Source organism: Heteronotia binoei, chromosome 21 (genome assembly GCF_032191835.1).
Source record: "Heteronotia binoei isolate CCM8104 ecotype False Entrance Well chromosome 21, APGP_CSIRO_Hbin_v1, whole genome shotgun sequence".
NCBI lineage: Eukaryota > Metazoa > Chordata > Lepidosauria > Squamata > Gekkonidae > Heteronotia > Heteronotia binoei.
The window spans coordinates 27,588,021-27,615,069 of NC_083243.1; the positions used below are offsets into that span (position 1 = coordinate 27,588,021).

A 27,049-nucleotide genomic window follows, 5' to 3' on the forward strand; every position below is an offset into this window, starting at 1 on the left:
AGGGGAGAGACCTCTCTCTCCTTCGCAAGTCAAAGATACTGTCAAAGCAACCACGCAGCGCAAAACCCGTCACCAACATGCCTGCCTGTCCCTCACTCTAAGTCTGTATGGCTGGGAGCTCACTGGCAGAACTTCCCCCCACACGCTCCTCTCCCTAACAACTGAGTTGTGCAAGGCCGGAGTGGAAGTATTTCTAGGAGGGGGGAGACCGCGATTGGGTGCTGGGCAGGGGGCTCGTCAGCCCAAGGCGTGAGGGGATTGACGAGCAATCACGCCGCTCCCTAAGGGGTTTGCGAGCTTCCGCAGCAGCGGAGGCGACCGTTGTTTTTGGTTTCAACGAGTGCCTATGGGACATGCCACTATTTTTGCCAGCGTAATGTTGTGCCTCTCAGGGGGGGGGGGGCGTGTCCTGGGCCAAACTGCTCAGGAAGCTGCCTAAGCCTGGCTGCGCCCCCAACTCCACCCCCTCCTCCACCTGAACACCACGCTCCGCCTCACTTCTGCCCACGCTCGGACGCAGCCCTCAGGCGCTACTGCCCTCGGGTGGAGCGGTGCTCCGGCGGCTCCCCGCCCACGTAACTCCCTTCCACTGTGGCGGTGCCGGTTGTACGTCGGTGCAAACCCTTCCTGCGCCCATGTAGTGGCTCATCTGCTCCCAAAAGACTTTCCGCCCCCCCCCCTCTGGATTGTACCGTTAGTTAATCTATCAATGGCTAGTAGACATGGTGACTGAGTGTGCTAAGCCTCTGAATCCCCAAGCCAGGAGGCAACATCAGGGGAAGGCCTCAGAATCTATGCCCTGTTGTTGGCCATTCAGCGAAACTGGTTGGCCACTGTGTGTGATAGGATGCTGGACCACTGGTCTGATCCCGCAGAACTCTTCTTATGTTCTTATAGTGTTTTCAGTGTTGTTTAAAATACATCAGCCAGTTTGCTACAGCACTATGCTATTTGGGGCTCACAAAACTTTATCTTCTATACATACAATTCTTCACATATGGTATATCTATGTATGTTTTCTTATGCTTCGTAAAATCAGCTTCCATCAGGTCCAAAAGACATAGCACCTCACCCTCTAAAAATTGCACTGCCAAAGATAGACAAAATCTATCTTGAAAAACTAAAACAAGAAAAAAATAGGACCATTGATTACATGAAGTCCATTTGCTCTTCCAAGATCACGAATCGTGGTGGTTTTTTAAAAAAAAAAATCCAGTTATCAATGCAGCTTCTAATCATGCAGAATTTTTCATACTTGCTTCTCATTATGAGAAAGGGAGGAAAATCTTCATTGGGCAATTATATATGCCAAGGTTATACAGGAAGACAATCAATGAATAAAAGCCTTTTCCAAGGCTACATTTAAATTAAAAAATAATATACCAAAGCTAACATTTTCTCAAGGGGCAGGGCAAAAGGTCTGGTAGAACTGAGCTAATTATGAGATGCAGTGGAAGGAAGCACATGAAACACATTCAACTGAAAGCCATTATTTTATATTGTAAATTGTTTGGAAATGATTGGCAGGAAGACAGTGGGTTGGATCCTAAGGATATAAGCTGCTAACTGAAGAGCTTCCCCTCCGCCCGAGAAGCCTTTCTCTTGTGTAAGAGGTGCATCAGCGGGAGATCTATGGAACCCAATCCAATATAAAAATGCTGTTATCTAAGTAAATCAAATTGTTCCATTGGTTTTGAAAACTAAATGGGTAGTACACGAATAATTTCCCAGAGTTGTAACCCTCCTAGATTAATAAAATATAAAGTAATGAAAGATAAGGTGAGTAGGAGAGGTACCTTATTTTCTAGACAATTACTCCACTCTTTCAATAAGTCTACATGCTGCACTGCAGAGGTGGATTCATGTGCTTTAACTTGCTGATTTGTTCCCTGTGACAAAGAATGTATATATATTAGCCAATTTCATTTCTTCATCAAGTCTCCATAAATATACCACCCCACATCATCACCCCACACACCCCATAAAATGATAACGTCAATTTAAGCAGCTTATCCATTTTCTGACATATTCTTATAAGGATTCTTTTTAAAGTATTTTAAAAAAAATACGCCCAGCGAACTTTCCAGTAGGATGGGTTGTGGCGAAAATTTGTGCTACATTTCTTTGGGAAGCAACTACTGTACACGGACACATGTTAAAAATACATCCAATTGTGTTATGAAATAATTTGTTTAACCAGAAGCTCAATCCACCAGACACTGCTCTGTAACAAAATCTTGTGTTTTTCACAGGCCTGGAATACTGAACTTTAAACCCATGTACTGGACACATTTGAAAAAATTCTGCTTTGTCAGTGTATTTCATAATTTTTTTGAGAGAGAACTAATACTTCATCTAGCCCTCCTCCTTTAACTATATCTTAGGTCAACTTCACCCTAGCTGTTCTTCCCACCCCATTCCCAACCCTGCTCTTCTCTGTTGCAGCTGGATTGTTTTGATCTCCTGCAACTCAGGATCGGGGAGTTTTTGAAAAAGGTCTCGGACCCAACATTGCCAAGATAGCAGATGCAGGACTGTTTTACATCCTCAGAACAGGTTCGGAGGTTGGAAAGGATTTTTTAAAAAAACCCACCCAACTACTTGCACAGCTTGTGTGTTTAAAAATGTTGGTGCTTTTCTTGGTTGCCATCTAACCTTGTATAGCTAATTGTTCCTTAAAATTAAAAGGGAGCTGCAGAGATTATGAGTTCACTGTAAAAGAGGAGAGAGGAAGAATGTTTTGTCTGGAGACCATTTTGCTCTTTATAGGCAACTAGCTGTTTGCAAACCAGCTTCAGAAGAAGCAAAATTTATTAAAAATTGAGAGAAAAAACTGATAGCATCCATCATATATTTGCAAGTAATTATATTTCAAGGTACCATGCTGAATTCACTTGTTTTCCCTACTGCATTCAGTCATTGTTCTGTGGAAAAAAGGAATGAATGAGAGAATGGAACCATTCATCCCTCTCAAGAGGACAGTAGTCATGTTCTGCTGTTTCTAGCAACCTCTTCTAAAATCCTTTCCTGTTTGACCTAGAGAACTAATTCCACAGAAGCAGGACTTGGTGGATTGTACCTTAAAACTTCTAGGGGACAACACTTAGCTAGATTTGAATCTAGTACCTCATCAAAAATCCAACAAGATTTTGTTAGTATAAGCTTTCAAGAGTCATGCTTCCTTTTCCAGGTATCTGACAAAGGAAGCTATGACTCTTAAAAGGTCATACACTGAAAATCTTTTTTTTTTTGTCTCAAAGGTGCTACTGGACTCAAATCTAGATCTTCTGATGCAGACCGACATGTCTATGGTCTGAAACTATCTACATGATATTTATATACATGTGATTTCCACAAACACCCATGAACAGAAAATGGAAGATTTGTCTCACTTACCATGAATCTTCCTTTCTTGGTGGTCCAGGGATGGGGCAGACCTCACCAGCGTTCCCTCTAAGTTGAGTTAGAGTGAGCTAGCTCACAGATTTTAAGCCTCCAACTCACATGTTTTTTGTCAGTTCAGGAAGGATGACCCCAGAGCACAAGAATTTATGCAGTAGCTCACAACTTTAATGCCAGTAGCTCACAAAGTAGCTCACAAGACTCTACAGCTTATAGGGAACATTGGTCCGCGCAAGTATCCACTTGTGAAGACTGCCCCATCCAGAACCACTGGAGAACAACAACAAAAATTTTTTGAATTGAAATAATCACCCTTAAACAAATGCACCATTGCTTTAAACAGAGAGCAGATTTTTTTTCCATTCTAGAAAGTTCGCAAACCACTTTTGCTTAACATTTTAATGTTTCCCATCCTAGCACTAACTATACACATCAATATAACAGCTGCACGGTTACACACAAAACATAAGCAATATGTATGGAAGACAAAGACCACACTATAACTCATTTCATTCACACTACTTTCAGAGTATTTATTTTTAAAAAGTAAATTTTCAACCTAAATTGCAAAATGTTCTAATGAGCTTCAATAGATATGTTCTGATTAAAGTTTTCAGATTAAATCCACAGATAGATAGACATACACACACACACACATACAGATACATAAATAATGAACAGCGATGAGACAAAAGCAAGCAGAGCTACAAGACAAACTATTTCTAAGAGTGAGAGCAATTGTGTTTGTGTACAAAATGTTGAATGCTTTTTGTTCATCGTTAAACAAGTTTTCAGAATCATATCCACAGCTCCCCAGAGGAAAGTAGGTTGTTTCTCCTGCTGCTTCTCTTCACTGAAAATACTTATGGCTCAGTGGAAGAGAACACGTTTTGCATGCTCACTTTTCCCTGCCTGAGACCCTAGAGAGCAAAGGCTGCTGAGCTAGATGGATCAATGGCCCAAACCAATATATGGCATCTTGATAAATGCAACTAAGTTTAACCAACATGCCTTTCTCTAACCCCAGCCATGAACAGTGGGTACTGAAGTTCTGCAAGGGACTTGGAGATCCGTAACAGAGCCTCCCTCAAAAAAAAAAATCTCACAAAAATTACTGAAAGAGGGAGAATTAAAAGGCTCATCTTTGCACAGATTACGAATTGAAGCCAACATAAGTGGCAAACCACAAGCTGAACATCAGATGCATTTTCAATGGCATTGTCTTGGCTGTTGGAAAGGAACAAACAATGTACAGTTGTTCCGTTGGTGCAATCTACTGATCACACAAATTCACTCCCAACATAAACTTCCTGCTAGATTATGACAGCCATTTTAGACAAGCAATGTGAGAAAAGGTGGTATTTCACATAAGAAAACCGAGAGAAAAGGTGTATGCTATTTTCTGCTGTGCTCATTCTCCTGGGCTTCGTTTTCACTTTCCAGGAATTACAGACAATTAATCTATATGGCCCAGTTGAAGCTGGTATATTTCATCTCCTTGAGCACAACCACAACATACAGGAAGTCTCTGTGTATACTCCAGCAAAATGAGTGCAGAAGCTGCTTAGGCGAGTGCAGGTGACATCTACTTCAGATGGCTTGGGGATCATGACCAAAGTCTTGGATGATGCCCTCTAAAGTTTGGTGGGATCCTATGAGAACTTGGTCCTTCTGATTCTTCTACCCCCAACATGATTCTGAGAGCTTTAAAAGGTTATTTAAAAACCAACAGCTAGGAGGCCATGCCTACCATAGATTTTATTGTACACAAGCAGTATGATTTGAAAATGTTCATTATGGGGAAAAAACCTGTTCCATAAATGTGATCTTGAACTACTTTCTCGAGGGGTCGGGAGGTGTAATAAACCTTCAGTGCCTCTCCTTTTCAAAATCCACTGAATTCGTTATGTAGGAGAAAGATACTGAAATCGCAACACATCATTCTTCTTGCACATGTGCTTGTTACACATTTTAAGGTAGGCAAAACACATCCGATGCGTAGATTTAAATCACTCAAGCAACTGGATGCATTTCTTTTAACAGATAACAAGAGGCATTCATCCAGAGAGGTACCAAAATATTAAGCTTTCTTATTGTAGACTTTCATCAAGTATATAATCAATATATACTGACCTGAAAAGTGCAGCCATAACGCTTAAAACTACAGGTACTTGGGGCATTAATACATTCTGACAAATGTGCATTCAACTGTAACAGGAAAAAAATGTGAGTTTGTTTTTTTGACGGCAAATGTATGCACAATAAAGTTTCAAATATATATATATATATATAGGGCACGCAATACAAATCTGTATTGTGTGCGATCTGTTGTCTTCCTTTGGTTTTTAAAAACGTGTTCATATTACCTCCAGTTGTACTTGAGGAAAAAAACACACACACACACATACCACACAAATGTTCTGGTAGAATATACAAAGCGACACATTTACAGTGGAACCTCTAAAGAATGTTTCAATTCGATCCAAGGGACCTCAATATTTTGTATGTGCTTTTGATTTCTCATAAATGGCTTGTTTCCCAAAAGGCAAATTAATTATAAATTATCCATCAACTGGCCATCCCGAATAGTAGTTCCACTGTATTACTGTGCATCTGCCCCTTAGAACTTTTTAATTAGGGACATATATATCCCCCCATATGTGTCATGCAGAATTTCAGTGATAAGAATAAAGAACAGGACAGAACAACGTAGAACAAATATTGAATGAAACAAACATATAATTTGTAATAAAATTATAGCAAGTCTCATATTTACAGAAGCAGCACATAGAAGTAAGGGTCACGTAAGTAAACAAAAAATTCTGGGAACATTCAGCATATACACCACTCTGGGAACTCAGCTAGCTTTGGGTTACAGGACAACAACTAAGAGCAAAACAGGAATGAGGAAGAAAGGGGGCGAGTAGTAAATAAAGAAAATCATGACCATTTTAACATAATCCATAGTATGTTTTAGGGTCTTTCAGGACATGTATGAACACCTGAAAGAACAGATTGCTCTCATGTGGCTTTCACAATCTTCTACAGGTGACAAATAGTTTCAGGCAGGGGTCATTTTGTAGAAAAATAGGTGGTGGAGCTTATCCAGGGACTGTTACGCAGCTGCATCTACTATTCAATGGACAAGGTGGGAAGGAGGAGGTAGAACTCTCAGAAAGGTTCAGGAGCTGTACTCCTGTGAGCTCCTGCTGAATCCGAGGCCTGGTTTCAGGGTTCCTCCCCCGCCATTTACAAAAATGATGGGGAAACCTGCAGGACCAAGAAAATTATGCTGCATGCTATTTGTTTTGCTTATGGTGTCTAGTAGGTAGCACTGTATGTACAGATACATTGTACAGCACTGAAATAGGACTGGATCTGAAGTACCACAGCAAGTGCTTGTGGGTCTTTATTACCTCCTGCTGAAGTCCCCCATAATTCTACCAGGGGGTACAAGTGACCCAAAAGAAGAGCACAGGGTCAAAGCGGGGATCCACAATGGGAGTCAGGAACTGGCAAAAATGGTAGAGAAGGGGGAGACTAGTGAATTTCTGTTCTACTAGTGTAAACTCTATGGCACCAGTTTTGAACTCTCTCATCTATCACTCAGAAACCTGAATGCACTGGAAACTATAGACGGCCAAAAAAAAAATAGCCTCTCTTTCTCATATACACAGAAATGTCTTCCAAAAGAGCAAGAGAAACAGAATAGTTATGCCAACTTTTTTTCAAGAAATAAGCACTTTCCTAAGTGATATGAAGTCAGCCCTGAGGAGAAAAACTGTACTAGGGAGAACGCAGTTGATCTGAATTTGTTTTCCAAGGCCCAAATTCACTATAATAGATAAGCAATTAAACAAATCATCCTAGCAAGAAGGGTGGCTTTGCTCCAAGTGTTTTGGACAGGCCTCCAGAAATCCACAAGCTCACCAGGTCCTGTGGCAAGCACAATGCACAGCTGCAAACACACAGCCTTTCCCCTAGAGTTCTCATCTGTGCTGTGGTTTGAAGGCATTCAGAAAGTACAGGATTATGTTCTGACCATGGACACAAGACTCACACCTCCAAACCTCACTTCTACACTTGAGCACAAATAAGAGAAGATCCCCAGCAAGCCCTTTTCAAACACTCTACAATTCTTACACCAGAGAACTTGAGGAAGGGGGAGGGCAGTAGTGAGTGGAAACCACTAAAAACAAACTCAGTAAGGCAGGGGTGGCCAATGGTAGCTCTCCAGATGTTTTTTGCCTGCAACTTCCATCAGCCCCAGCCATTGGCCATGCTGGCTGGGGCTGATGGGAGTTGTAGGCAAAAAAAAAAAAAAACCATCTGAAGAGCTACCGTTGGCCACCCCTGCAGTAAGGTGTGAAAGTTACTTTTAAAAAAATCTCAAAGTGTTTCAATGCTCTCCTTTAGGAGAATCTGTTCAACAGTTAAACAGAGACCTTAGCCTTCTGGAAAGACCTGTAGAGGATCTGTCTCCTCAAGCACAACTGTAAGCCAGGGTTTATGGGATGCTGATTTCAATCACCTGTCCATCTCAATGTAAATCAAGTTCTTATAAGCTTAGCTTAGTTGTCGCTTTTGTGAAAAGCTGTCAAGCTTTATGAAACTGTGGATGTCTCTTCTAAACTAAGCACCTCACCCACACATCATATGAAGCTGCCTTATACTGAATCAGACCCTCAGTCCATCAAAGTCAGTATTGTCTACTCAGACTGGCAGCAGCTCTCCAGGGTCTCAAGCTGAGGATTTTCACTCCTACTTGCCTGGACCCTTTTTAGTTGGAGATGCCAGGGATTGAACCTGGGACTTTCTGCTTACCAAGCAGATGCTCTACCACTGAGCTACCATCCCTCCCCATCACTCACTTTGCCTCACCTGCTTAGAAACAGATATCCCAATCATCACCAAAGACCAATATTTCCCCCCTTATCTATCAAGCTTACTCCCCAGATATGTTCTTTCCCTGCTTCTATATACCATTACTTATAGCACTCTGGCTCTAGACAAGCATAACAGGCCACACCATAACCCAGTCTTCCAGGAATGATCATAGGATTATGCCCACACTTTATGATGTGACATTTCATAGAGATTATCCATTTAACATGAAACACTTTTTGCCCTGTAATCACCAAGATGGGCCTGTACCCCAGTTTGAAAAACATTTCTTGGTGCAACATATAGTATCAATCCATATTAACACAAGTTTACCGTAAATATCAGTCATTCTTAGATGGAACAAATTTAGAACTTTTAGAATCTGGATTCCAACCTGTTCTGAAATTTACACTGCTCTGATAGATGACCATTGACATGAAATAGAAGGAGGAAGTACAACCTTGTTGATTTTCTTGGACCTCATGGCAGTTTTTAGAATCAATAACTATGGTAACCTTTTGGTCTGCCTGAACACAATAACCAACAGCACCACCGGAGCTGATCCCATCTGGCTGAATGGTCCCAGAAGGTAATACTGGGAAATAACTCTTTGACTCCATGGCAATTGTGTTTTAGAGTCTCATACAATTCTCTCTTGTCCCCAGATTCTTAATATCTGCATGAAACTGCTGGAAAATCTTGACTGGAAGCCTGAGGTAAAGTTCCATCAGTAGAATGCTGATGTCACGGGGGGGGGGGGGTCGCTTTGTAGAAAAACAGGTGGTGGAGCTCATCCAGGGATTGTTATGCAGCTGCACCTACTATTCATTGGACAAGATGGGGAGGAGGAGGGGGAACCCTCAGAAAGGTTCAGAAGCTGCGCTCCTGTGAGCTCCTGCTGAATCAGAGGCCTGGTTGTCACCTACATTAGGCAAGAACACATATTCTGAACAACTGCCTAGAGTTGGCAATAGACTGGATGAGAAGCAATAAAGCAATGCTCAGTCGAGATTACAATTGAGCTGCTGCTGCTGGATAATTCAGGTGATTAGGATTTAAGGAATTTTGGCCAGTTCTAGATAAGTTTTCACAACCCTTAAAGAAGCATGTTCTTAGTTTAGAAATGCCATTAGAGCCATGCCTACAAATGGGTACTCAAGGTCTCCTCTGTAGCACGTGCTGCCTCTAACCCAATTTCAGTTGTAGCCCTTCCTCAAGAAGCAAAACTTGGCCACGTCTGTGTTCTGATTAAATCTAGGTTATATTACTGTGTGGAACTGCCTTTGAAGACCATCCTCATTTTTAAGCTTAGAAAGTATTACTGATGATCTTGTGCTGAACAGTGGTTACGGTATGTCTTATGTCTTGCTGTTTTGCCTTTTTACCAATTATATTTTTGAGGATGCTTTGGTATTTTTATTCTGATTTCATTAACCAGTGTCAAACTTTTTTTGCATAGTACGCCTTTGTAAATAGATAAAATTCAGTTATTGGAGGACTCTTGCTTATGCATCACAAAACTACCTAGTCAGAATCTTTCTGGGTTCTGTTCTTGACAAATAAGTAGAACATTAAATACAAAAGAACAGAACAAGATTAACTTATCCAAAAATGATGTTTCATGTAATGATAAATGTAAGTAAGTCCTAATTAATGCCAATAAACTTGGCTCTATAAATGAAATAGATAACCTAAGTTTATAGTAAAATGGGAGGGGAGGTACTGCAGTGGAAAACTGGTGGGTCAGGTAATTCCTTTGCCCCCACTAATTCTATTCCCGAAGTCCTCTATCCTAGCATCTCTGCTTCCAGCCATGGTTTCTTCTGGTTTCTAATCTGGCTGGGTGGAAAATGAGAACAAATGTTGTGTGTGGTGGTGGGGGGGAGGCAGGTAAAGGGCTAAGTACCCTGCAGTGCACCTCTGCAAATATCTCCTGATAAAAATTAGAAGCACAACATGGAAACAGTAAAGCTTTTGATTTCCCATGCCAGCTAAATAGGGTCGCCAGCTCTGGGTTGGGAAATACCTGGAGATTTTGGGGATGGAGCCTGGGGAGGGTATATATAGTAGGGTATAATGCCACAGAGTCCATCTCCCAAAGTGGTCATTTTCTCCAGGTGAACTGATCTCTGTCACCTACAGATGTAATTCCAGGAGGTCTCAAGTCACCACCTGGAGGTTGGCAACCCTACAGTTAAACATTGCAATAAAAATTACATGGTGCCTGTGAATTCTTCTCTGATAACTGCAATAAGCACTGCAAATTAAGCATTTACTAAAGCTGAAGAAAAAAGAAAATGGATGTAATCAATTCAGGATCTTTTTTGAAGTCTGAAATACAACTTCCAAGAAATGTAAAGACATCTTCAAAGTTGATTTTAGTAACAGTAATTAACACACAGCAGAGTTGCTTCAGGTAAAGTTCTTGCACAACATTACTAAGAAGAATATTCTAAAATACATATGACTTCACCATATGCTCTTTTACCTCTTTTCTCAGAAGTGCAGAAACGCTACATTTATGAGGACATGTAACCATAACACAAGGGCAGTCAGCATCTTCATGTTTCTAGGAGGAAAAAGACCCAAAATTATGTCCCATGCCTGAAAGTCTTCATTTTTTCAGAAGACAAAAGAAACAGCAGTAAAGCTCAAAAGTCTGCAGAAAGTTCATGTCGATTGACCTGCCACGAATTTCACTTTGTGAACCACAAACTGGCCAAAAGTAATCACTTTAGTTTGTGAGTCGGTTTGCGCCCATACCTATTCTTTAAGGGAGACATACATCTAAGTACCCTGAATTTGCGAGAGAGGGGGAAAAACTCCGTAAGCTTGTTGTAATCCTTAAAGAAGATACACACACCCACAACATCCTTTACAGCAGCCTCTCTCAAAGCATGAATGATCCAGAAAAGGATGTCCCAGGTTGGTAGTGGTGAAAATGTCTTCCATCCTGGCAAGTGTCTAAGCAGGGCTTTTTTTGTAACAGGAACTCCTTTGCATATTAGGCCACACACCCCTGATGTAGCCAATCCTCTTGGAGCTTACAGTAAGCCTTCTACTAAGAGCCCTCTAAGCTCTTGGCCTAAAATGCAAATGTGGTCTAATATGCAAATAAGTTCCTGCTACAAAAAAGCCCTGTTTTTAAGGCAAAGGAATGTGTTGCTCTGTGTCTTTAAGGGCTTCATACTACAAAGCATAAAACTGATTTTTACAGAGGCTTTTGCCTCAAAAGCAGTTAGTGGGCACTGGCATGCCTTTCAGCTTCATTTTCCTGCTATTACCTTCTCAGTTAGAAAGACAGAGCAATGCCTCCATGAAAAGCCCCCCAATTGTGCCCTTGCTCCTGGCTAACAGATCAAAATGGAGAGGGTTTTTAATCGAAATCAGATTTGCTGCCAAATTAAGTTTTTCCCCAGCCCAGTCAAGAAGTTTCAGTGAAGTTCAATCTGACTATATGCATGCTTACTCAGAAGGAGTTAAGGACAACAGTGCCTAGGACTAAAGCTTTGAACATATGAAATTGTCTTATAACAAATCAGATCACTGAGCCATCTAGCTCAGGTTTATCTACTGACTAGCAATGGGTCTCAGTTACTGATTATTTCACCCATGGTGTCAGAGATCTTAGAGATTCCCCCCACCACCACTTTAAAAAAAAATACAACTACCAAAAGTACCAAAAGTTCAGGATTTGGTTTAAAAAAACCCTTTCCCTTTAAATAAATTTTATTCTTGGTAAAAAAAACCCTCCATGTAACTGCTCTTCATACACCTGTTGTTTTACTTTCTGGCAACAGAAGACCAGGTCAGGGGTGGCCAAACTTCAGCTCGGGAGCCACATGTGGCTCTTTCACACATATTGCATGGCTCTCAAAGTCCCCACCACCCTATCAGCCATCTTGGAGAAGGCATTTGTCTCTTTAAATCACTTCTCCAAGTCAAGCCAGATGGCGGTTTGGAGAATGCAATTAAAGTTAGTTGCTTTCTTTCCACCTCTCCCTCCCTCCTTCCATCTATTTGCCTTCCTTCCTTCAAACATCTGATGTTCACGTCTTGCGGCTCTCAGACATTTGACATTTATTCTATGTGGCTCTTACATTAAGCAAGTTTGGCCACCCCTGGTATAGGTGCTTGTTTAAAAACAGAAAGTTAACAAAATGATATTTTTATCAGAAAGAGATCTGCTCTAGAAAAAAGAACTCCCTGTTCCTTTAATTGAAAATCAGCCCACTAGAGCCACAAAGGGGATTTCCTACCCTGCAGGGCATGCAGAGACTATGAACCCTTGAGCTAAGCCAGAACAAAGGAGATTTTTAAAGATCATATTTACATAGCTTTGATTCCCTCCCCCCCAACCTCACTCTGTACAGGCAAAGAAAATATTTGCTTTCATTTTTCCTTTGAAAGTCACAAAAAACTGCCTGATTTGCCACTGTACTAAAATATGGCCAGACAATCTTGTGGCTAAACTGCCCCCCACCCAAGCTTTCAAGCAATAAGTTGATTTATTTTAATTAGGAGCAGAACTCACTTTCATCTGCTTAAAAGCTTTGTAAAAACAGTAAGACCCCCCAACCGAACAAATTTCTGCAGCATTTTTAAAAAACAATGACACATTTCCTTGACCCCGGTGACCCATTTAGGATGACCCCCCCCCCAAAAGATCTGATCAATTAACTGGTCAAGTATTTACCAAAACTGCAAAGACTCCTTAATCACTAACAAGTTTGATACTTGCGCTTAAAAAAATTAACAATTACAGTGAATCAAAGACTTCAATTTTTGAAAAATGTAAATTTTAACATCAGGGAATGTTTCCGACATTAACAATTTACTAAATGGTTCTTCTCTTTGGCTTTTATTGTGAATCATAAGGATATTTTTAACCCAAAATTAAAAACAAAATAAAGCAGTAACAACAACTATTGAAAAGAAAAGTCTGTTTCTACAGACAACTGGACTAAGGCAGCAGACCAATGTTTCCTGTTTAGAGACCCCTGAAGTTATAGCATGTGGCCAATAGGAGGAGCACTCTTTTACTGCTAAATTTGACCCTGATTGCTGCAGGGTTAGGGACTGCTAATAAGTGACATAGCAACAAAACAAAAAAGGCAATCTGCCCCCTGCAGTGGTATTTTTGGCTTTATGGAATACATGTGACAATGATCAAACAGTATATGGTCAAACTGATCAGTCACTTAACAGTATTTGACCAGTGAATTAAGTGGCTTGTCAATCTAGTTTCACCGTACAACTTCTATGGTGTTTCATGTTTTTATTATGAATTTCTTTTTACTTGGCTTATATTCTGCTCTCCCCTGCAGGCCGACTCAGGGTGGCTCACAACATTTAAATCAACAACATAGCAACAATAAAACATTAGGGTTTAAGTAGAAACAACAAATTAAACACAGTGAAGATAAAAATTTAAAAACCAAGTTATAGTCCAATCAAATAAATGGCAACTAGTCGAGGCAGATTCATAGGGCCTCCTGCAATAATGCTCTGTTGGTCTCTGTGAGTAGAGCAAATTGAGACAAGCACTGTAAGTATCACAGAATGTGAGCAGGAGAGACAGAGATGGTTGGACGAGCACTGCCTCAACCAAATAAAGTATTACTTTCTAAGCAACCTGATTCAGGTTCTCCAGAGAAGTGGCTTAGAATTCTTTTAAATAAATAAAAATTTAGGATTGGGTTTTACGGAAAACTGGGATTGTTCAGATGCCCAAAAAGAGTTTTATGGGCCAAAGGCCTTTATTTGGTTTAAATGTCTTTTTTTTTAAAAGCTTCTACTGTTTCTTTTGTTGTGGTCTTAGGACAATACTCACCTGTATCATAATCATTGGAACTTGGCTTTTACAATATTTACATGTTGTTTCCCGGTATTTACAGGTCTTTTCTACATGATCGGGCAAGTCTTTTCTCAGAATTTTCTGTTTACAGTCAGCACGAGGGCATGGAAGTTCTTCAAAAAGACAATCATTTCTCAGATGGTTCTGCAAAAGATATTACAGATAGGTGATATTGTTTCATCCATTAAAGATGAATCTCGCTAAGCATAAATAAAACCTTACTGCACAAAATCTTACACCCTAGGGCCTAGAAGTCTACTAATGTTCCTACGCATGAAAATTCACAATATCTTAATATTCAGGCATAAGCGAACCCAAACATTATAGGAAGGATCCCCCTTTCACTTCATCCTTGTTTTGCAAGCAAATCAGCTGCAGCTGAAACAAAAAAAAAATTGATTTCCCTACATTCTTTACAGAACAGAATCGAAGTGCCATCTGAAAACGTTATAAACCCACCTAAGAGAGTGTTTTCCTTGGGCACATACTCTGTAAAGCCTAACAACCCACCAACTCCGGGTTAAGTGTTAAAACTTTACCTTGTTCCATATGTCTTTAATGAATTTTCTGGGAACCAAACACAACCCCATGAGATATTTCCACTGTCATAGTTTCCTGTCTATCCCATTTGCACAGAGGTTCCCAGCAAGGTTTGAGGGGCTAGAAACTGGGCCCTAGTAAAAACCCATCCACACCAGGCCCAGCAAACCCTGCTGCCATACTGTAACACCTCAGATACTTTCACAGGGAAACTTAACCAAAAAACTGACACTTCCTCACATTTCCTTAATCTAACCCTTCACTCTCCCACTCATAGCTGCCAATCTCTAAAGCTCCATCTATACATTACGAAGTCCTCATGCTTGCTGGGGAACAACATGAGTACTTTGTATCACACATACAACAGCAGCACCATGGCACAGTTTGAGGATGAAAAATCAGTGGGGGGGACCCCAAACCCACCTCTCCCTGTGTGCTGTGATTGCAAGAGCCAACATGTGTCTGGGAGGAACAAAACTGTCACACATGTGATACAAAACCCCACACTGCTCCAAAACAAACATGAATGTGTATATGAAGTTTGGATCCTGTTACCATTAGGTGGATCTGTAACTGGTTGACAGATCGCACCCAAAGAGTGCTTGTGAATGGTTCCTTGTCCTCTTGGGAGAGGAGTGACAAGTGGACTGCCTCAAGGATCTGTCCTGAGACCTGTTTTGTTCAACATCTTTATAAACCATTTGGATGAAGGAATAGAGGGAATGCTTATTAAATTTGCCAATGATACTAAATTGGGAGGGGTTGCAAATACAGTAGAAGACAGATACAGGATGACCTTGGCAGACTGGAAAACTGGGCGAAAATCAATAAAATGAATTTTAACAGGGATAAATTTAAAGTTCTGCATTTCGGTAGGAAAAATCCAATGCATGGTTATAGGATGGGGGAGACTTGTCTTAGCAGTAGTACGTGCGAAAAGGATCTAGGGGTCTTGGTGGATAATACGCTGAACATGAGTCAACAGTGCGATGCGGTGGCTAAAAAGGCAAATGCAGTTTTGGGCTGTATCAAAAGAAGTATAGTTTCCAGATCACGTGATGTGATGGTATCGCTTTACTCTGCTCTGGTAAGACCTCACCTAGAATATTGTGTTCAGTTTTGGGCACCACATTTTAAGAAGGATATAGACAAGCTGGGATGGGTCCAGAGGAGGGCAATGAAGATGGTGAAGGGTCTGGAGACCAAGTCCTATGAGGAAAGGTTGAAGGAGCTGGGGATGTTTAGCCTGAAGAGGAGGCCGTTGAGAGGTGATATGATCACCGTCTTCAAGTACTTGAAGGGCTGTCATAGAGAGGATGGTGTGGAATTGTTTTCTGTGGCTCCAGAAGGTAGGACCAGAACCAATGGATTGAAATTAAATCAAAAGAGTTTCCAGCTCAACATTAGGAAGAACGTCCTGACCATTAGAGTGATTCCTCAGTGGAACAGGCTTCCTCGGGAGGTGGTGGGCTCTCCTTCCTTGGAGGTTTTTAAACAGAGGCTAGATGGCCATCTGACAGCAATGCTGATCCTGTGAATTTAGGGGGAGGTGTTTGTGAGTTTCCTGCATTGTGCAGGGGGTTGGACTAGATGACCCTGGAGGTCCCTTCCAACTCTATGATTCTAACTCCTAGTTCATGAAACCTGAGTAAACTTTTAACTTTCCCCAATACACAACTTACTGGTGAATTCAGAGTGCAGCTCTGATTGGCTCCAGTGTTGTTGGGGAACTTTTCTTTGCTCTACAGGTCACAGCAACCAGAACTTTTTTGGGGGGTGGAGAGAGAATTCTGTTGAACGAATTTGGATGAGATCAGGTCATTCAGTAATCTGGGGAGACTATTCCATCAAGGCTGGAGTCATTCCTCCTCTCAGCCCTGCCTCTTTTGATAGCTTTTTCAAAAACTCTTGAATGGTGATTTAAAAAAAAATAAAGTCTTGTAAACTGTTTTGGTCCTAATCTGGAAGGCCTAGATTAGGCTAACCTCATCAGAGCTTGGAAGCTAAGCAGGGTCGGCCTTGGTTAGTACTTGGATGGGAGACCACCAAGGAAGTTTAGCGTGACTACACTCAGGCAGGCAACGGCAAACCACCTCTGTTCGTCTCTTGCCTTGAGAAATCTCTTGCTTGCTACCCATTTCACCAAACTGTTTCGAGTACCACTTCGCTGGAAAAATACAGGATAAACGAATATTCAAATAAATAAATGTCCCGCTACTTACAAGCAACTGTCCCAAGGTCAATTGTTCTCGGCATCCTTTGCTTTCGTTTCTGCAGAATATCTGAAGAGCGAGAAGCTCCCTCCTGCAGCAGTTATCCTTAAACACCTAGAAGAAAGAACGTTTAAGAACAAATTATTATGGCAGCGGTCTGAGCCTTTTATACCAGTGCAAACATACTCCATTCGCCCATGTGAATGGCTCACCCAACTGACTGCTCCTTAAAGAGTTACACACACAAATTCACATGACATAAAGACAAGAAATGTTTGAGAACACCGTCTGGAGAACAACATTAACTAACTCTAGGTTCTGAGCACAGTTGCTGCTGTTGTCATCACAGGCTGATGGGCTATAAATCAACAGCACAAAAGCCTCTTGATTTCTGCATACGCAGCAAGATGACCACGCTGCTGCGATGGCCAGTGTCACTCAAGGAGAAGAGAAATGTATTTGTATGACGCACTGTGTGCACAAGTCTGACAATCTGTATGTGTTTTAAACACTCGCTGGTCTGCTTAAGTTATTTCTATTGTTTTTAGCTATATAAAATGTGCAAGGTTACTAGGCTCATGCATCATGTCCTTATTTTTGTAAAGCAACAGGAACAAAGCCATAATTTCTGTCCCAAAAAATCAAATGGAGAAAATATAGTTTGACATCCCAACAAGCAAGAAATTTTCTGCTGAATACTGTCTGCCGCTTACCTTGAAAACTCACAGCTGATACAGATTTGCCCTTACAAAACAGCAACCATAGGGAAGCCTTATAGCTCAAATAATCTAAAGAATGGCGGTGTATGGTCCAGTGAAATTTTCAGCAACACATGACATAATGACTTGCATGTCTATAACTTTATTTATTTATGTAATGACCTCTCCTCAGCAAAGGACTTGGGGTAATTCAATGAGTAATCGAACACAGCATTAAAATTTGGATGTGTGTGTATATATATCTATGCATATACACACACACATTGAATCACTCCAAGGCCTGTGCTGAGGAGAGGGTGCAGGTCATAAAATAAATACATAAAGTTATAGACATACAAGCCAGTTTGGTAGAGTGGTTAAGTGTGCAGACTCTAATCAGGGAGAACCGGGTTTAATTCCTCACTCCTCCACTTAGAGCTGCTGGAATGGCCTTGGGTCAGTCATAGCTTTTGCAGGAGTTGTCCTTGAAAGGGCAGCTGCTGTGAGAACCCTCTCAGCCTCACTCACCTCGCAGGGTGTCTGTTGTGGGGGGAGAAGATATAGGAGATTGTAAGCCGCTCTGAATCCCTGATTCAGAGAGAAGGACGGGGTATAAATCTGCAGTCTTCTTCTATAAGGCTTCCCTATGGCTTTTTTGCAGAACAAGCCCAGCAGGAACACCATTGTTTCACATGCCGGCAGAAATTTATTTGCATATTAGGCCACACCCCCGGATGCCTAGCCAGACAGAACTGTGTTCCTGCTCCAAAAAAAGTCCTGAATATATTCTACAGGGTATGAACCTCCTTGGGGACCTAGTTCCAGTGGGCAGTGGTAGCCACCGTGAAGATGACAAATGTGAAACTGTGGACCAGGCACCTGAAGTAGGCCCCGTAATGAAGACTTGGGCAAGGGGAAATCACAATCAGGAGAGGCAATCATCATAAAATGTTCACACCAGAGTCATGTTCTCCTACCTCACCACCAGGCACTAAGTGGTCTGCTCTTCACTACACTCCCCTACCCACTCTAAAGAACTGGTAAGTGGTAACCATAGAATACGTCCACCAATACCCCATAGCTCTTTGAGCACTACAGAGCCAAGAAGGTCCCAGCCAAGTGAAGCAGTATGAACTGCTTCTAACAGGACTGATATCTTCCTCTATCAAGAGGGAACTCCAGAGTTTCTACAGAGCTTCACAGGCTGAATATGGATCTAAGTGACACTTGCTAGAAGTTTACACAGTATTTTAAAATTTACAAGGTTATTAACAAAACCAGAAAGAATTCATAGAGGTAGATGGAGAGCATCTTGGCTTTGGACATCTAGCAAAGTGGCCCCCAACTTTTTTGGCACCAGTTTTGCGGAAGACAATTTTTCCACAGACCAGTGGGGGTGCTGGGGTTTTTGCTGCCCCCACCCCATCCCTGCCCCCCATGGGGGTCTTTAAATGAGGGGCAGGCAAAGGTCACTGCCACGCTAGGACCTGCGTGAGTGAAAGAGGTGGTGCTTTGGAGTGAGGCTGTGCTGCCTCTTTCATCCACCTGGGACCTGGGCGAGCGAAAGGGGCAGGGCAGTGCCTCTGCCTCACTCCGCGGCCTGGTTGCTAACAGGCCACAAACCGGTGCTGGTCCGCGGCCCAGGGGTTGGGGACCCCTGATCTAGCAAGTTCACTGGGGATGTGAATTGACCCCATGCTTGCCAGAGCATTCCAATCACCATGCCACATTAACTCTCAAACTTAAGCATGATTACAGATAATCTTCACAAGAGCGTGTTTATTTTATAAAGGAGATCAGATACATTCATGGAGAAAAAGTTCATCTATAGCTGTGAGTCACAATGGCTAAACAGGCACTCTGCATTCTGAGAAACTTCACATGACCCCTCTGCTCCACATTCTAATCCAACATTTTAACTACTATGCTACTCCATTCCACCCTGGTTCTGATCCAGGAAGGCTCCTAATTTCTCACGACAGGCTCAGTGCAGGAATTCCGTAGGAAATGAAATTGTCTTTATTTCATCATAAAACCTCACACAGAATAATGAAAATCTGCTGTGAGTAACCAGGGAGCAGAGAGGTTTAATAAGCATGCGGACGTGCAGGAACAATGCAATGCAATGAGCTTAACAACTTTCTTTCAGGACCAGCTAAAGAACAGGGGACAAGCAGAAGGAAGAAAGGATCAAGGGGGGTGGATAATGAAAAGAACAGCAGTTAATGTTCTAAGTTGCATCTTTAGGCACTAAAAACAATATCATTGCTTCCAAAGCTTTCAGCTGGCTCTGGAGCAGCCAGGTGTTATACAAATTTCTTTTCCTTCTCACATTCCTAGGAAAGAAACTTATACCGTCTAGTAGGTGAATCCGATGATGCTTTCTTTCCTAGAAGAGTCTGGTGTAGTGGTTAAGTGTGCGGACTCTTATCTGGAAGAACCAGGTTTGATTCCCCACTCCTCCACTTGCAGCTACTGGAATGACCTTGGGTTAGCCATAGCTCTCACAGAGTTGTCTTTGAAAAAGGCAGCTTCTGAGAGAGCTCTCTCAGCCCCACCTGCCTCACAGGGTGTCTGTTGTGGGGGAGAAAGGTAAAGGAGATTGAAAACTGCTCTGAGACTCTGAGATTCAGAGTGGAAGGCGGGGTATAAATCTACCATCATCATCATTATGGTCCAAAGTGATACAGGTCCATGGAAATTAAGGTCTATCAATGGCTATTGGCCATAATAGATAAATAGAAACGCCATAGTTTCTGCAGGCATTGTAATTTTGTGTGTGGGGAGATTGTTCCTTTCAAAACCTAGAGTCTAATTAGATATGCTATATGCGTATTTAATATGTGAATGACACTCATTTTCAAAATGGTGTGTGTGGGAGGAACAGGCCTCCCAGGGCATGTCTGGCAGCAATAAAGTCTTCATCATTCTCTTCCTTCCACCCAGCGCAGACAAAATAGGGTCATGGGGTGGGCTGTCTTGTCTTATGGCCAGTGCCCTCCCCCCAATGGTCATATTCTATCTGAAAGTGTGCTGGGTGGGAAGGCAGGCAATGACAACACCTCTCCTGCACATGCCTTGAAGCCCATTTTGCCACCAGCACCATTTGAAGGTGATTGCGGGTTAATTATTTATGAAGAAAGTCACGTTTAAACAATATATCTCGAAATTGTAGCATATATTCATACAGTAAACACAGAAATTATCATTATCTGTAATGTTGGAGAGCGGGGTCCCCAATTGGGTACCCATAAGCACCATGTTAACTGCCAACACCTTTTCTGGTGCCACACCAAGTGTTTTTAGGAAGGGGGTGAGGCCAGGTAGGGCTTTTGCCCAGCAAGGCTTCTGAATGACTCCTGGAATTTGACTGGCTGTGCAGATTTTTTTTAACTTGTTTTGGCAGCAGTTGCCACCACACCACGAGGATCTACACTGCATTACTGAAGTTAAGCTGCGGCAATCATTGTGTGGCTGGCTCAATCGCCTGTGGCAGCCATTTTGTTGCTGTGTCATCCCGCCATGACAGAATTCCAAATATGTTTGGGTTCTAATCAGTCTGCCTCTGCCTGCTAGTGATTAAGTAATTTAACTCCTTCTGCTCTCATTATGAGGGAGAGAAACTTTTAATTACCCGCTAGAGATAACGAGTTTTTAAATAAAACTAGTAAATTATATTTTAAACAGTCGCTGGAGCTCTCTCTGTTTTATTATGTCAAGGAAAAGAAATTGCCCCTCTGACCTCGTTAGGCTTCCAGCCAACAAAACAAGCTAAACTGGATACCTTCTTTGATTATAATACTAAAACTAGTAATCGTTTTCACCTCTACAAGATAACTCTTTTTTTTTCTTAGAGGCAAATCAATCACAAGTCAATTCTTCAGCTCCATTGCTTACTCGCAATCCTATACTGCTTAAACATATTTCCATGTTGCCCTCTCCTGACCTACTCACTAAGGAACAGGACGTGTCCTGAGAAGGATACCTTTCAGATTTTACCCTTTCAAACTTTTCTAACTGCTGAGACCCTAGGAAAGATTTATGATAAAATCAATGCCTATCAAATTGAGGAGGGGGGATGTCATATTGTATCTCAAGTTCTTTCTGGAACCCCTTCCTGTACACAATTTTTTTTTACAAAGGTTGCAAAATACCACCTAGGAAGTCAACAGGAACCTCTCTGATGCTAGAACCTTGTAAAATATCACTGCCCACATGCCCCCTTCTTTATGATCCTCTAGCCTCTCAATGATGTGAAGGTGGCTACCAGGGATCACGCCTCCTCAGTAGCAGCCCCCTATTGGTGGAACCAGCTGCCGGAGGAGGTTAGAGCCTTGCGGGACCTCGCCCATTTCCGCAAGGCCTGTAAGACCTTACTCTTCCGGCTCGCTTTCGGCTGACTTTGAGACTTGTAACAGAGAGAGGAATCCAGGGAATACTGACGTCATCGAACTTGAATAACATCAGTTAGCACAAACTGTTTTTAAATTGTTTTAAATTTAATTGCTTTTATTATTATGATGCACTAATGTGTTAGTCTTCTATTGTTTTATGATGATTGTTGTAAGCCGCCCTGAGCCTGCCTTGGCGGGGAGGGCGGGGTATAAATTTAATAAAACCTAAACCCCTTTAAGGGAGATTTATTGTTTGGGCAGGAAAATGGTACATTAAGGACCATTTGGCTTATCTCCTTGATTGTTCTTCCACAGAAGTTCAATCTGAAATTGTTTGAGGTTCTTCCTGGCCCTATTAGACAAAACTGGCTTACACTGAACTTACATTCTATTCCCCCTGTGCTCCTGCACCAATGATAGATAGATAGATAGATGATAGATAGATAGATAGATAGATAGATAGATAGATAGATAGATAGATAGATAGATAGATAAATTTATTGTCATTGTTCTCAACAAAAAGAGAGCAATGAAATGAGGTGCTCTTCCACAAAACATACCAACACATCAAACACACACACATATTCATATTCATACCATTTAAATACATCTAAAACCATTTAAACCATTAAAACCATTTAAATACGTCTAAAGCAGATAAACATTCATAAAACCATTTAAACCATTTAAATATATCTAAAACAGATAATTATAAATAAACAATGGTGGTTTGCTTCACATGGAATTATCTCTAAAAAACGTTTCTACATTTTCCTGCACTAACACCACTTTTCTCCATGAAACCTTACTTTAAGAAGCCTGCAGCAGATCTACAACCAAAAAAGGGGAATAAAATCAACTCTAGGCATCATACAAGACCTTTAATTGATCTTTCCCCAGTAAAAATTGATTCATGTCCAAGCTTGGTCCCAACAGCTAGGAATTCAGGAATGAATAATAAGGAATTGCCTGAAACCCTCAAAAAATCCTCTTGCACATTTTCAAACCTCTTAAAGGTTGAGCCCTTGGACAGGTCAAGTCCAATGCAACATTTTTCTACTATTTTTTCAACTAATTCCTGCCCAGCTAAAAATTCCTCCTATGAAATGCCCTCACATAAAGAGTTATCTGCATGTGCCTTGCCTGGAAAGATAGTGGGAACTCAACCTGTTCTCCTGGAACCCTCCATCATAATTCACTTTGTTAACCCCAGTGTTGACCAAATTACCCAGCCCTTGGCTCTACTATTTCCTTCCACAAAAATGTAAAACTGGAATATGACAGGCTGGTCTTCCGAGGTTTCCTGTGAGGACACCAGGGTATTCTTATCCACTTTTGATATCATATTTATCCAGGAGACTTGGATGGTGGAGAAGATATATTATCCTGGCCATTTAACTTTCTTTCAGAGCACATCAAAAGGCCCCTTTGGGTTGTCTTCAAGAAGGGATATATATTCCTATGACTTAGTTACCTTTTTACTTTATGACAGGGGTCCAAAAGAACTCTAAAAGTTGCCATTTTTTAAACTCGTTTTGTCTACTGAGTGATAGGTGATTAACAACTATCCACTGCTCAGGATCAATGTATCAGAGGGCTTTTTTGTTGGATATAAGGAGAGGAAAGAACTCCAAATATGCCTACAGGCTTAAAAGGGTTGGGAATCCCTGTTGTAGATTGTTCCACATTCTAAAAAATATCTTCATAATAAGCATTGGGGAAGAGTAAACTCATCTTAAAAAGCATTCTTCATTCATTCCAAAAGAAAAAATATTTCACAAGAAGGTTCCCCCCCCAATCAAGCAGATAAATTTGTATAACCCCTCCTCCAAACCCTTTACTCTTGTACAAATAGAAGTTCCTTCCACTAGCTCTCTGAATCCAAGTCATTATTTATTTAAACCCAGCTACTTCAAATAACCCTTGATATGGGTCAATTCATGCAGGAACTATAGTCATGCAGAGCTATTAAGTCCAAGAAAAACTAGAGATACATGGGTCAATGGCATTTGAAATCTAGAATGAAATGGGCTTGTAAAACAGGTATTGAGAATTATTGACATAGTTTAACACATGCAGAAATAATTGCAGGAGTGGGAAAAACTGTTACCTTCTCTTTCGCTATTATTTCTTGACATGCTGCACATTTTGGACTTGCAGAACTAGAAGAAGGGGAGAAAAGACATCCTTATTTTATGCTCAAGAACAGTTTGCTTGGATGTTACGTTTCATAAAAACTGTAAAACACGGCTAAGAAAGAAAAAGAAAAATGAGTCAAAGTCTGGACCCATGGTGGCCTTAAAGAATGACACCCCCGCTCCAAGCAGTTGTGGTCTTACGTAAACTGCCTCGCACACCCTGTGAGAGAGAAAGATATAAGCCTTTTAATAAAATAAAACCCTGGACCACATTCTACCGGTGAAAACAAAACAGGTTAACTCGTCCATATTTTGTTGCTGCAGAAATGCATGACCAACTTTTTGCGCACATTGATTCCTTGAGAATAGACGCTTGGTAAAACTCAGTTCCTGCACAGACTTCACTATTACTGATTGAATTTACACCACTGAGGAAAAAGAAACCTTTAAAAATATTGTTTGTGCTTCAGTTCAAGACAGTGGTTGGCAAAGGGATGGGATGAGCAGTTTTAAGCACTGCACATATTATGGGAATATTCATCTGGAAGAAGAAGACTGCAGATTTATACCCTGCCCTTCTCTCTGAATCAGAGAGGCTTACAATCTCCTTTATCCTCTCCCCCCACAACAGACGCCCTGTGAGGTGGGTGGGGCTGAGAGGGCTCTTACAGCAGCTGCCCTTTCAAGGACAACTTCTGCAAGAGCTATGGCTGACCCAAAGCCATTCCAGTAGCTGTAAGTGGAGGAGTGGGGAATCAAACCCTGTTCTCCTAGATAAGAGAATGTACACTTAACCACTACGCCAAACTGGAACAGGGAGAGGTCCCAGCAAGGAGCGGTGAACACCACTGCAACACTATCTGTAAACGCTATGCTGAATACTTTATTTGCTGATTTGAGATGCAATATGAAGTCTAACATAGGAGAGCATCAAATCAGTGCATGCTTTCTTTTGCCTATGCATAGCTCTGCAGCAGAAATGCGAAATAAGCACACTGGGCCCTTTCAATATCCACCACCCCTTCCCTTGGCCGCTCTTCTGCTGGACACGTATTGCACTGCGCTTGGCTATTATATCTTCAATGGAACACTTAGAGAAACCCAGTGCCTGCGCTTCTCTGCAATGCCCCAGTCGTACAAGGCTGCTCGCACTGGGAGCTCAGGCAGCCTGCTCTTCTGGGAGGAAGCCGGGCTTGTGCGTTTGCACAAAAGAGCTGAGCTTCTTTGCAGAAGCCACTGTGGTTATTGTCAGGAGCCTTTATTGCACCGGCTACCTCAATCACACTCTCCTGCTACAAGAGTAAACTCAATCCTTAATCTCTTTTTTAAAATCGTGGCCCATGCTGACAGCAGCCGACTTCTGAAAAACATCTCCATTGGCTAGCTTCATATTTGTTATAGCTTTCTTTCATCCTTCCCCCTGCCTTGAGGTGAGCACAAAAGGTGGGAACTGCATTAGGACACACACGATCCGAAAGCATCATTGTCTCCTCGTTCTTATTGAATGCACTCAAGTATCCTGTTTGCTCTCTTAAAAAACGGTTGCCGCATACTGAGCAGTAATCTTGCAGAGCTCTCTTCAAAGATTCCTGCAATCGTATCCTCAGACAACCCAGAGTGTTAAAAAAGCTCCCTGGCACAATCGTCATATGCTAACTAGTTGATGGGAAATGGGAAGAGAACTGGCTTTTGAGCCTTCTCTTCTAGCCATGATTCCAAATTCATCACAGCAGATTTTCTATTCATTTACCCTTTAAAAACTCAGAATGTATTTCAGTGGTGCCAGGGCTGGGCTGCTGCCCCAGGCAAGCTGTCCCCCCGCCCCCAACTTTCTGCCCGATGTGCACCTTTCCCCCCTACCCATGTGAGCGCAGCAGTGGCAGGCTCCAGTTGGTGTGCTGGAGCACACCCACCACCACACTGCTGCCCCTCACTGCTCGAGGCTGGGAAGAGAAGGGAAGAGGTGGAGAGGCGGTGAGAAGGAGCAGAGAGCTTCCTTCCAGATCTAGCCACCTTGCTGCCACCTGCTTTTATTTGCTAGTGGCTCAGCCTCCCTTGCAGGTTGCTCAGGCCACCTGTGAGGAGAGGGTAGGGGTGGGAGGGGGTGCCCGACACCCCTGTAGGTCAGGTGGCACCTGTAGGCAGTCACCTAGCTGGCCTACTCGGACAAGCCGGAAGCCTGCCTGAAGCTCACCCAACAACCTTTTCAGCATTGGAAAGCTGAAATCGATATCTGAACCCATGAAGCTGCCTTATACTGAATCAGACTCTAAGTACATCAAGGTCAGTATTGCCAATTCTGACTGGCAGCAGCTCTCCAGGTTCTCTGACAGAGGTCTCTCACATCCTCTACTGCCTGGTTTTTTTAACTGGAGAGTCTGGAACCTTCTACATGCCAGGGAGATGCTCTACCACTGAGCCAGGGCCCTATATCCTAACACAATACAAGTATTTGGATGTTAACACATCAGATAATTGAACACTTTGCTGCAGCAGAAGGTGACAACGCAGCACATCAGAATATATTGTTCTTCCAAGTGGGCTATACTGAAACGGGGAACATCTTTTCCTCCTCTATTTTAGCTCACTTAAACCCTTTTATTACTATGTCTCTCTTTGATCATCTCTTAACTTCACCGATGACAGCCTCCCACTTTTTAATCAATATAATAGATGGCTCAGATGAAAGTTATTAGACATTTTCCCCCTTGCGACTTTAAGAAAAAAACCCTTATCAGTAGGAATCAATAAAACAGGTTTCCGATGTCTGTATATTGAGACTGATGGAGTGAGGAGGACAAGCAGACTGAAATTGGGCACTGAGTTTTGAGACAGTCACCTGCAATTAACAACTGCCTGACAACAATATTTCAGTTTTTCATTTCAGAAGCTCAGAGCCACCGAATACCTTCAGCCGAGCACA

General features: G+C 41.9%; 1 protein-coding gene across 1 annotated transcript in view; it reads right to left on the reverse strand.

Annotated features, from left to right (window-relative positions):
* TRAF3 (TNF receptor associated factor 3) overlaps nucleotides 1-27,049 on the reverse strand; it is a 138,955-nt gene that overhangs the window by 21,541 nt on the left and 90,365 nt on the right. Inside the window, exons 5-10 of the mRNA XM_060262026.1 lie at nucleotides 24,099-24,150; nucleotides 16,906-17,010; nucleotides 14,120-14,287; nucleotides 10,775-10,855; nucleotides 5,536-5,610; nucleotides 1,797-1,889 (exon numbers count right to left, since the gene is read on the reverse strand). Of these exons, the coding sequence (XP_060118009.1) occupies nucleotides 1,797-1,889; nucleotides 5,536-5,610; nucleotides 10,775-10,855; nucleotides 14,120-14,287; nucleotides 16,906-17,010; nucleotides 24,099-24,150 (574 nt within the window). The remainder of the gene's footprint in view (nucleotides 1-1,796; nucleotides 1,890-5,535; nucleotides 5,611-10,774; nucleotides 10,856-14,119; nucleotides 14,288-16,905; nucleotides 17,011-24,098; nucleotides 24,151-27,049) is intronic.